Source organism: Rhinopithecus roxellana, chromosome 13, assembly GCF_007565055.1.
Source record: "Rhinopithecus roxellana isolate Shanxi Qingling chromosome 13, ASM756505v1, whole genome shotgun sequence".
Lineage (NCBI taxonomy): Eukaryota > Metazoa > Chordata > Mammalia > Primates > Cercopithecidae > Rhinopithecus > Rhinopithecus roxellana.
In genome coordinates this window covers 82,980,884-82,993,256 of record NC_044561.1, presented here as the reverse complement: position 1 = coordinate 82,993,256, position 12,373 = coordinate 82,980,884, and the positions used below count along the sequence as shown (strand labels likewise).

Genomic DNA, 12,373 nt, shown 5'->3' with positions numbered 1-12,373 from the left:
ACAGGCAACCTACAGAATGGGAGAAAATTTTTGCAACCTACTCATCTGACAAAGGGCTAATATCCAGAATCTACAAAGAACTCAAACAAATATACAAGAAAAAACAACAACCCCATCAAAAAGTGGGCAAAGGATATGAACAGACATTTCTCAAAAGAAGACATTCATACAGCCAACAGACACATGAAAAAATGCTCATCATCACTCGCCATCAGAGAAATGCAAATCAAAACCACAATGAGATACCATCTCACACCAGTTAGAATGGCAGTCATTAAGAAGTCAGGAAACAACAGGTGTTGGAGAGGATGTGGAGAAATAGGAACACTTTTACACTGTTGGTGAGAGTGTAAACTAGTTCAACCATTATGGAAAACAGTATGGCAATTCCTCAAGGATCTAGAACTAGAAGTACCATATGACCCAGCCATCCCACTACTGGGTATATACCCAAAGGATTATAAATTCTTCTACTACAAAGACACATGCACAAGTATGTTTATTGCGACACTATTCACAATAGCAAAGACTTGTAATCAACCCAAATGTCCATCTGTGACAGACTGGATTAAGAAAATGTGGCACATATACACCATGGAATACTATGCAGCCATAAAAAAGGATGAGTTTGTGTCCTTTGTAGGGACATGGATGCAGCTGGAAACCATCATTCTTAGCAAACTATCACAAGAACAGAAAACCAAACACCACATGTTCTCACTCATAGGTGGGAACTGAACAATGAGATCACTTGGACTCGGGAAGGGGAACATCACACACTGGGGCCTATCATGGGGAGGGGGGAGGGGGGAGGGATTGCATTGGGGAGTTATACATGATATAAATGATGAATTGATGGGTGCTGACGAGTTGATGGGTGCAGCACACCAACATGGCATAAGTATACATATGTAACAAACCTGCACGTTATGCACATGTACCCTAGAATTTAAAGTGTAATTAAAAGAAAAAAAAAAACTGGCTGTTTTAAAAATGGCTGCAAATTCTTTGATGCCTCTTCCATCTAAGAGGTCTGTGTCTCCTCTCCTTGAATCTGTGCAGCCTTGTGACTGCCTCGGCCAACAAACTGCAAAGGATGTAACATGGTGTGACTTTTGAGGCCAAGTCACAGAGGCCATACACTGCCTCCTGGATTGTGGCAGCAGTCACTCCTGGAGTCCTGAGGTGCCGTGTGAGAAGTTCTGATGTCCTGGGGTTGCCATGTTGGAGACGCCGTGGGTGAGCTCTCTGCCTCACAGTCTCTTCGGCCAGCCTTGCGAACAGGCATGTGAGTGAAACAATCTCAGATCCTCCAGATCACTCCATCCACCAGCTGAACGTTGCCAAGTGACTCCTGTCCACAGCGCACAGAATAAAAGAATTGCTCATCAAAATGCTATCCAAATTTCTGACCAACAAAATCATGGAAAGTTAAGAAAGTAGTTGTTTAAGCTACTAAGTTTTGGTGTGAGTTTGTTGAACAGCAAAGGACAACTAGAATAAAAAGATAACACAATAAGAGAAAGAGAACAATACAATATTTGGAAAAATCAGAGGAAGAACATATTTTTGAAAATGTTAAAAAATTCAGGCCCCCCCCACACACATTGCAGGTAACTATCATCCTCTATACAATTTGATCACCTGGCCTCTGAAATGGGAGCTGAAGCCATTGAAAGAGCAGAGTTTTGCAAAGCTGAGAAGGCCACAGATGAAAAGGGAGATGGGTGAATAAGAAAGAATTAAAATGAAATCCCCATCAGAGACAGAACTGCTGCTAAACAGTTAGTGATGCTGAAGACAGAGCACCCCTGGAGGGCAGAAGCAGAGGACAAAGGGATATGCTTGGTTCAGGAGAAAACAGGGTCTGATAGGCATGGAGGCAGCATAGAAATAATTGGTTTTCCTGAAGAGGAGACTCAAAGAAAAGGAATAGAGACAATAATTAAAGATATTCTAGAAGAAGACTTCTTTTTACCTGAAAAACATATTGTCCAGCTGACCACATTCTAGGCAAAGCCATAGAAAAATGTTCTCAGTTATGTTCTGACAGAATTTCAGTTCTTTCTTAGTCACCCATCTCCCTTTTTGTCTAACCCTGTGGCCTTCTTAGCTCAGCCTCTGCTCTTCTGATGCTTCAGCTGCCATTTCAGAGGCTGGGTGATCAAACTGCATTGGGGATGATAAATAGTTTCTCATAGAATGGCAGAAAAAAATTGAACAAACTTCAAAAGAAAAATAACAGATTACAACCTTTCTCCCTAAAAAAGAACAAAAATAAAACAGATACCAAAATTTTTATCTCCAGCATTAAATAGCAAAAGAAAATGAAACTAACCTCACAGAATTTTGATGAAAAGTGGTGATTCAGTAATTATATGCCCACCTAAATCTCTCATATTTGAAAATAGCAGATAGCCATTCTTTTATATACAAGACCTCAGAAAAAATTATCTTCCATGTTCTTTGCTTAATGTGCACTCAAAATAATTGAGATAGAAAAGAAAATTTAGAACTTCAGCGAGGCGTGGTGGCTCACATCTATAATCCCAGCACTTTGGGAGGCTGAGACGGGTGGATCACTTGAGGTCAGGAGTTTGAGACTAGCCTGGCCAACATGGTGAAACCCCGTCTCTACTAAAAATACAAAAATTAGCCCGGTGTGGTGGTGGGGTCCTGTAATCCCAGCTACTTGGGACACTGAGGCAAGAGAATCACTTGAACCAGGAGGCGGGGGTTGCAGTGAGCCAAGATTGTGCCATTGTATTCCAGCCTGGGCAACAGAGCAAGACTCTGTCTCCAAAAAAAAAAAAAAAAAAGAAAATTTAGAATTTCATAATCATATAAAAGGACAGGTGGCAAGCACCACAAACAATTTATAAATGTAATCTAAATAATTGTTGTAAATCTGAGAATAGATGAAAAATAGAAAAATGACTCTTAAGCTAAATTAATCTAATAAAGACCAAGAAGTTGTTGACAATTGGGAGGGAGGTAGCAAGGGAGGAATATGCATTGTCTTAAGTGGAGAAACCCAAGAGTACTATTTCAGTGTGACTCTTACATTTAGAAGAAATAAGATTAAAGAATCCTTTGAAACAGCATGAAGAAATTCACCTTCCCAACACTGCAGAAGATAAAAGGGAGAAAACAAAGGAAAACAGACACAGTGGTTAAAAGTGAAGGTGTAAACCAGAATGACATGAGGAGAAAATAGTGGTGAATGTTATGGGTGGATTAGGGTTAGGGCTTCAAACTATCCTGTTACAAGAACCAAGACTCTGTTTTTACACTTAATTCAAAATATAAGAGAAATACCCAATCAAAGGGCAACAAAAGTTTAAAAATAAGATGGTTCAAAGTGCACCAGGAAAAGACTGTCAGGCAAATTTCACACAGCTCTTAGAAACAGCAATACTACTAGTGCCCAAGAAAGGGAATTGGAGAAGGAAAAGCATTAAACCTGACCAAGGGTAAAATCCATGATGAGAATATAGAGGTCATGAACCGGTTACCTGCTGAACATGGTTGTATCAGAGGATGTGCCACAAAAACAGAAGTGCACTTGCAATATGACCTTCATTCCTTGGAGTCCCATTGAAGAAGGGAAGGAACAAGTTGAAGCACAGCGAGGGACGGGCTCCGTCACTCCAGATGTGCAGCCAGAGGGGTGAAGATTCAGGGTGTGCAGGATGGCCAGCCAGTCCTCAAATACTTGAAGAATTTTCATATGGAGAGCAAATTCAGTCTTGTACACGATGGCTCTAGGAAACAGATCTATGTCCTGAAAGTGACAGGAATGCAGTGTTTATTCATCCCGAGGAACAGCTTTCACTCAAAGTCTACTCCAAAGAAAACAGTCAGCCCTAGGAGACAGGAGCCTGCTGCTAGGGAGCCTCAAGGCGGTTGAGCACCTGACTGCCGTTGAATGTTTACCATGAGACAGACACATGGTAACTGATGGAACTCTCACATACCCTGAGGTCACTGCCATTTGCATCCCCATGTTGTAGTTGAGAGAACGAAGGTGCCATGCGGTGAAGCTTAGGTAGTTTGCCCAAGGTCGGTTACTAAAGAGGTGATAGACTAGGGTCCAAACTCAGGTGGTCTGGCCCTGGATCAAGCACTGTCTCTCTTTCCTTCTCTTTCGCTCTCTTTTCCCTTTCTTGTTGTTTCCCTTTATCTCTCATTGATATGGTGTAAGGCTTATACTTGACGGCTTTTAAAAGTCATTACCACAGAGATTCTAGACCTTAGTATTTATAGCTACAGTCAAATAAGCAGTTCAAAAAGAAAAAGGTTATTTCTTTCTCTCATTAAAAATATCTGTAGAAAAGGAACCCAGGCCCTTCCATCTTTTTTTTTTTTTTTTTTTTTTTTTTTTTTTGACAAGTTCTGACTCCTGTCACCCAGGCTGGAGTGCAGTGGTGCAATCACAGCCCACTGCAACCTTGACCTCCCAGGCTCAGGTAATTCTCCTACTTCAGCCTCCCAAGTAGCTGGGACTATACAGGTGCATGCCACCAAACCCAGCTAATTTTTTTTCTTTTTCTTTTTCTTTTTTTTTTTTTATTTTTAGTAGAGATGAGATCTCCCATGTTTCTCAGGCTGGTCTCAAACTCCTAGGCTCAAGGGATCCGCCTGCCTCAGCCTCCCAAAGTGCTGGGACTACAGGTGTGAGTCACCATGCCTGGCCCTCTTTCTATTTTTAATGTGTGTTTTCCATTCTCAGCATCTCAAGATGGCTGCTGTGGTTCCAGTCATTCCATTTTCAAGAAGCACGAAAGAGGAAGGACTAAAGCATGATGACTTCTCTCATTACCTCATCCAAGGACTCCTGCTTGTATCTCCTGACCACCTCTTAGGTCATGAGTTGGGAAATGCAGTTTTTCAGCTGAGCATATTTCCCAAGAGTCTGTTACTAAGAAAGAAAGGAAGACAGAATATTGGGTTAGGCAGCCAGCAGTCCTAGCCACCGTGAGTTATTGCTGAGTGAGGGTGGCACTGTGCAATGGCAAATCAGTATGGTTGAAAAGTTATCTGCTGCTCTCCACTCAAATTTAGTGGCACTTCAGTCAGTGGCAGAGACCCTCAGTTTGGATAGCCAGTCCTTGTGGCACTTCATTAAAGATAACCAAGCCCTTATATTAAAGACTGTTCTCTCCTTTGCCTCTTTTTCCTTTTCAGGGCTGGTGACCTCTCTTGACCAACAGGAGTGTATGGGTGTAAGAAACTTCTGCTAGCTTCTTCTAAATGTCTGACTACAAACTCCTCTTAGTGTTGAAATCTGCTATTCAATGAAAGAAAACAGTATGTGATGAACCATTCAGAAAGGAAGCTTCTTTTTACTTTTCAGGGCTGGATAGCTCTGTGGCCCCACGGGCACACATGGAAGAAGGAAATTTCTTATAGTGGCTTCTTCTCAATGTCTCCATACAAATTATTTTTCTGCTAACAGCTTCCATTCAATGAAAGAACACAGTAAATGATGAACTGGTCACAAAGCAAGCTTCTTTTTCCATAGATTGTTTTCTAATTCACTGAGTTCTTCTAAACTCTGTGCAGACAAATTTGTGTGGCTTTGGAATTTATAATCCTAGCTTCAATTCTGCCTACTTTGTGAAAATGCCATAATCCCATTAGGTTTTCTTTAATTGCTCTTATTCTTTATAGTAGAGAAGTATGCAAAACAACTCTACACATTTAAGTGCACACAAGAATTATGTGGATTATCAGAATGCAATTACATTTCAAGATTGTAGTGAGCTAATTTTCCATTCGGACCTTATTCTTTTTTCTCCTCTTCCTTTTTTGTTTTTGCCTAGACACCCGCTACTTGAAACTTTTAGAAATGAAGTGCTCTCAATTTGTTCTTTAGTGCTGCCACTTTCTGCCAAGGCTTTTTCAATTGTTAAATCACGACTTACTAAACTGATGTAATGTTACCCAAATTTTATTTTCTTTTATGCTACAATGCTCCTTGTAGTTCCAGTGAGGTTTCAAAACCTGAAGCACAATATTCAGTATTGTGCATGTCAAACCTTTCATCAAAGCCTTCAGTGGGCTGCTTTATAATAACTATGAATATAATGCTATCAACATTTTAGTGGGGTATTACTAAACGAGCTATATTACTAATAAGAAAACTTTACCTCCTCAATTTTGGTTACAGTAAATGACCACTATTTGTTTAGTTGTTCCCTTTTGCTAAATATAATTTCACTGCAGCTTCTTAATGGAGAGAGAATATCCAGCTTTAAACATTGGTTCTGTTTTGCTCTGTTTCATTTTAATTTAATCTAGTTTGAAATTGCATTAAATACATCATGGCAGTGTACTAAGGCTTTACAATTTCTATTGAGGAAGTGTATAACCAAAAGTTTCCTGTCAGCTGGAGTTTAGTCAAGCCCCATGAGTTTAAGCACCAGCCAGCATTTGCCTGCTTGTCAAAGGATAACTTCCTCTACCCCAATATCCATCTTGACCGCAAGTGAACTTATTGCCTGTAATAGCTCTAGGAGTATTCTTGCCTCACAGTCCTGAGGTCTTAGACCCATCGATCTTCTATCAAAGGCCTCAGACTCCCTCTAGGCTGCCCCTCTGCTTGCCCTCTTTTTCTCCTCATAACTTCCACCTGGCAACCAGTTAAAAATCAGAAGGACCAAGTGGTGGCCCATTTGGGGAAACTCAGGTCACTATGCTGTTTTATTTGGTTTTTGCAATGACACTTCTTTGTCTGATTTTAATTTGAACCAATACAATAAAAAAAACAATCAGGAGTCTACATGAAAACCCAAGGGCCTGGCATTTCTTGGGAAGTCAGATCTGGCCATACTGGATCCATACTCTACACTGGCAGCAACTAGATGGAGCTGAGTCATGGCTGATTTCTCTGGCCCAAGCACAAACCCTCCAGTTTGCCACAGTATCCTTGACACAGAAGATGAGTATCAGCTATCATCCTTTATTGTGTTTTTACTGTTGCTTTCCTTACAGTAGAGGAAAGTTTCTGTTCCCACACACATCTGCATCAAAAATGAGAGAAAGATGGAGGGGAATAAAGAGAAGGAGAATATTTCTCTGACAAGACAAGGAATAATTCTATACTTTTCATAAGTAAATAATAATGTTTCCTTCCTTTTCTTTTCTGCCTAGCCCCTCTATACCCTTAAATTTCAACCCCAGATATAATTGTTTCTGTGGCAGATTACTTTTGCCAAAAATGGCCACCACATCCAATTCACTTCCATGTCCTCTTCCAGAGCCTTGCCTCTCCTACATGAAGAGGTGGAGTTGAGGTTCCCTCCCTTGATCCTGGGCAGGTCTTTATGGCTACCTCCATGAATCGAATATGGTGGAAGAGACACTGCTCAACTTCCAAGACTAGGTTGGAAAAGAACCTGGACCTCTCTGTGTTGGCTCTCTCTTTCTCAGAACACTTGCCTTAGGAACCCAGCCACCATGTTATGAGGAAGCCCAAGCTACATGGAGAGGCCACATGTAGGTGTTCTGGCCAACAACCCCAGCTCAAATCCAACCCTTAGCCAACATCAACTGCAAGGCAAATCAGGACAATTTGTTGTCACATTTGAATACCCAGCATATTTTCCAGGGGAAAGAAAAAGGATTGAGATAGTTTAATTATCTTCAGATGATTTCAGGCCCCAGCCCCTGAGTCTTCCTAGCCGAGACCCCAGACATTGTGGAACAGAGACAAGCCATTCCCCACCTTGCTGTGTCTGAATTACTGTCCTGCATAGGCTGGGAGCCTAATGGTTGATTTTTACCACTGAATTTTGAAACAGTTTGTTACACAGCATTACATAACTAGGGCAACTCCCTCTGGTAATTGTTTCTAGGTGCTCATTCCACCTGTGTGTGTGTGTTTTTTTCTTACTTGGATTAAAATTTGATTGATTGTATCTGGGGACAGAAAAAGACATACTGAACATTGCTATGTCTACTTTTTTTTTTTTTTAACCACGGTCACCACTTTATCTATTATCGCTGAAACAAGCATTTCTCTGACATACTTCAGGTCCCATGCCCCACAGGGGCGGATATTAGTCAACACCTGACAAACAGAGAGGTTCCCAACAGCAGTCAGCAGCGGTACACAGGGAAAGTTCCCTGCAACCATTTCACTCTCAACGAGGAAGAGGATTGCTTTATGGCACTGACTTGGATAAGAAATAACTCCATCACCACAGAAGGTAAGGATGTCGGTAACTGTGCATCTCTTCAGAATAGCGTTTTATTTTTATAATGAGTCTCATTCTTCATCTAGTTCCAGTATATAATTAGTGCCTAATTAATTCCAACCAAATCATTCATCTGTCATGCTTTGTTTTCCAGATTAATTTACAACTTGTTGTCATTTTTGGATACCCAGCATGTTTGCTGGGGGGAAAGAAAAAGGCTTGAGATAGTTTAATTATCTATAATTATTTTATTATACAAAATGAATATCCGAAGAGCAAAGCATAGCTAAAATCATTAACTAATTAAAGAATAATTTAATAAGCAAACATGTTTAGCAATTATATGGAAAATATGTCTTCTTTTGTGAAGCTGAAAAGACCTAGGAAGAAAAAGGCTTGTATTGGAAGGGCCTTTTCTTGTTTTCACAACCTATTGTTCTCTTTCTTGGTGTTGCCCGTACAGTCCTTCCCACAAATACGCAGACTCAAGTTACATGCCACTTTTTAAATCGAAATGAAAAAGGGAAACATTGGTGCAAATGCCTCTGCCACTCAAAAGTGTATTCTCAAGCATCTTTCTCTCTATTGCTTGAGTTTCATTGAAATCATTCAGCCAGTGAAACAACCGGAGGAGGGCCTGGCTGCTTTTGTGTCTTTAACTGAAACCTAGAAGTCAAAGGTAGGAGATGACTTAAAGCAGCCCCTTTCTTTTGCCTAAAAGTGAGAAGACAGTTAGTGACCTGGTTCAGTTCCACAGCCACCTGTGGTCTAGAGTTCAGCCCAAGGATGTAAAACCACTAAGTGCCCAGAAAGTGGGCATCAGTGTGTAAAATTAAACATGCTAATTTATTTAATACATGCATATGAGTATAATCTAATTATATTTGTTAATATAATACATTAAAATTAAATATAATTTATTATAATTTTTGGTGGATCATTTAGGTATTAACTTTTGCCAAGTTCTAACATTTACTACATTAAAAAGTTACCAATTTACTACATTCAGCATTTTAAAATGAGTATCAAACGGCATTCAATACGTTGCTGGATTCAGTTTGCTGACACTATTTATAGGCTGTTTGCCTCTAAATTCATAAATGAGATTGACCTGTAGTTCTCTCTTTTATGCATTGCTTGTCAGATTTTTGGAATCAAGGGCATGCTAGTCTCACAAAGCATTTTTGGAAGCTCTCTATATTCTTTTTTTTTTTTTTTTTTTATACTTTAAGTTCTAGGGTACATGTGCATAACATGCAGGTTTGTTACATATGTATACTTATGCCATGTTGGTGTGCTGCACCCATCAACTCGTCAGCACCCATCAATTCATCATTTATATCATGTATAACTCCCCAGTGCAATCCCTCCCTCCTCCCCCCTCCCCGTGATAGGCCCCAGTGTGTGATGTTCCCCTTCCCGAGTCCAAGTGATCTCATTGTTCAGTTCCCACCTATGAATGAGAACATGCGGTGTTTGGTTTTCTCTTCTTGTGATAGTTTGCTAAGAATGATGGTTTCCAGCTGCATCCATGTCCCTACAAAGGACGCAAGCTCATCCTTTTTTATGGCTGCATAGTATTCCATGGTGTATATGTGCCACATTTTCTTAATCCAGTCTGTCACAGATGGACATTTGGGTTGATTCCAAGTCTTTGCTATTGTGAATAGTGCCGCAATAAACATACGTGTGCATGTGTCTTTGTAGTAGAAGAATTTATAATCCTTTGGGTATATACCCAGTAGTGGGATGGCTGGGTCATATGGTACATCTAGTTCTAGATCCTTGAGGAATTGCCATACTGTTTTCCATAATGGTTGAACTAGTTTACAATCCCACCAACAGTGTAAAAGTGTTCCTATTTCTCCACATCCTCTCCAACACCTGTTGTTTCCTGACTTCTTAATGATTGCCATTCTAACTGGTGTGAGATGGTATCTCATTGTGGTTTTGATTTGCATTTCTCTGATGGCGAGTGATGATGAGCATTTTTTCATGTGTCTGTTGGCTGTATGTCTTCTTTTGAGAAATGTCTGTTCATATCCTTTGCCCACTTTTTGATGGGGTTGTTTGTTTTTTTCTTGTATATTTGTTTGAGTTCTTTGTAGATTCTGGATATTAGCCCTTTGTCAGATGAGTAGGTTGCAAAAATTTTCTCCCATTCTGTAGGTTGCCTGTTCACTCTGATGGTAGTTTCTTTTGCTGTGCAAAAGCTCTTTAGTTTAATGAGATCCCATTTGTCAATTTTGGCTTTTGCTGCCGTTGCTTTTGGTGTTTTAGACATGAAGTCCTTGCCCATGCCTATGTCCTGAATGGTACTACCTAGATTTTCTTCTAGGGTTTTTATGGTATTAGGTCTAACATTTAAGTCTCTAATCCGTCTTGAATTAATCTTCGTATAAGGGGTAAGGAAAGGATCCAGTTTCAGCTTTCTACTTATGGCTAGCCAATTTTCCCAGCACCATTTATTAAATAGGGAATCCTTTCCCCATTTCTTGTTTCTCTCAGGTTTGTCAAAGATCAGATGGTTGTAGATGTGTGGTATTATTTCTGAGGACTCTGTTCTGTTCCATTGGTCTATATCTCTGTTTTGGTACCAGTACCATGCTGTTTTGGTTACTGTAGCCTTGTAGTATAGTTTGAAGTCAGGTAGCGTGACACCTCCAGCTTTGTCCTTTTGACTTAGGATTGTCTTGGCAATGCGGGCTCTTTTTTGGTTCCATATGAACTTTAAAGCAGTTTTTTCCAATTCTGTGAAGAAACTCATTGGTAGCTTGATGGGGATGGCATTGAATCTATAAATAACCTTGGGCAGTATGGCCATTTTCACGATATTGATTCTTCCTATCCATGAGCATGGTATGTTCTTCCATTTGTTTGTGTCCTCTTTGATTTCACTGAGCAGTGGTTTGTAGTTCTCCTTGAAGAGGTCCTTGACATCCCTTGTAAGCTGGATTCCTAGGTATTTTATTCTCTTTGAAGCAATTGTGAATGGAAGTTCATTCCTGATTTGGCTCTCTGCTTGTCTGTTGCTGGTGTATAAGAATGCTTGTGATTTTTGCACATTAATTTTGTATCCTGAGACTTTGCTGAAGTTGCTTATCAGCTTAAGGAGATTTTGGGCTGAGACGATGGGGTTTTCTAAATATACAATCATGTCATCTGCAAACAGGGACAATTTGACTTCTTCTTTTCCTAACTGGATACCCTTGATTTCTTTCTCTTGCCTGATTGCCCTAGCCAGAACTTCCAACACTATGTTGAATAGGAGTGGTGAGAGAGGGCATCCCTGTCTTGTGCCAGTTTTCAAAGGGAATTTTTCCAGTTTTTGCCCATTCAGAATGATATTAGCTGTGGGTTTGTCATAAATAGCTCTTATTATTTTGAGGTACGTTCCATCAATACCGAATTTATTGAGCGTTTTTAGCATGAAGGGCTGTTGAATTTTGTCAAAAGCCTTTTCTGCATCTATTGAGATAATCATGTGGTTCTTGTCTTTGGTTCTGTTTATATGCTGGATTACGTTTATTGATTTGCGAATGTTGAACCAGCCTTGCATCCCAGGGATGAAGCCCACTTGATCATGGTGGATAAGCTTTTTGATGTGCTGCTGAATCCGGTTTGCCAGTATTTTATTGAGAATTTTTGCATCGATGTTCATCAGGGATATTGGTCTAAAATTCTCTTTTTTTGTTGTGTCTCTGCCAGGCTTTGGTATCAGGATGATGTTGGCCTCATAAAATGAGTTAGGGAGGATTCCCTCTTTTTCTATTGATTGGAATAGTTTCAGAAGGAATGGTACCAGCTCCTCCTTGTACCTCTGGTAGAATTCAGCTGTGAATCCATCTGGTCCTGGACTTTTTTTGGTGGGTAGGCTATTAATTGTTGCCTCAATTTCATAGCCTGCTATTGGTCTATTCAGGGATTCAATTTCTTCCTGGTTTAGTCTTGGGAGAGTGTAAGTGTCCAGGAAATTATCCATTTCTTCTAGATTTTCTAGTTGATTTGCGTAAAGGCGTTTATAGTATTCTCTGATGGTTGTTTGTATTTCTGTGGGGTCGGTGGTGATATACCCTTTATCATTTTTTATTGCGTCTATTTGATGCCTCTCTCTTTTCTTCTTTATTAGTCTTGCTAGCGGTCTGTCAATTTTGTTGATCTTTTCAAAAAAC

The 12,373-nt window shown here is 40.1% G+C and overlaps 1 protein-coding gene across 2 annotated transcripts in view; it reads left to right on the top strand.

Annotated features, from left to right (window-relative positions):
* CFAP61 (cilia and flagella associated protein 61) overlaps nucleotides 1–12,373 on the top strand; it is a 301,491-nt gene that overhangs the window by 194,886 nt on the left and 94,232 nt on the right. For both annotated transcript variants that reach the window (XM_010369117.2, XM_030914334.1), the window contains exon 21: nucleotides 8,039–8,213. In XM_010369117.2, coding sequence (XP_010367419.1) covers nucleotides 8,039–8,213 — 175 coding nt within the window. The remainder of the gene's footprint in view (nucleotides 1–8,038; nucleotides 8,214–12,373) is intronic.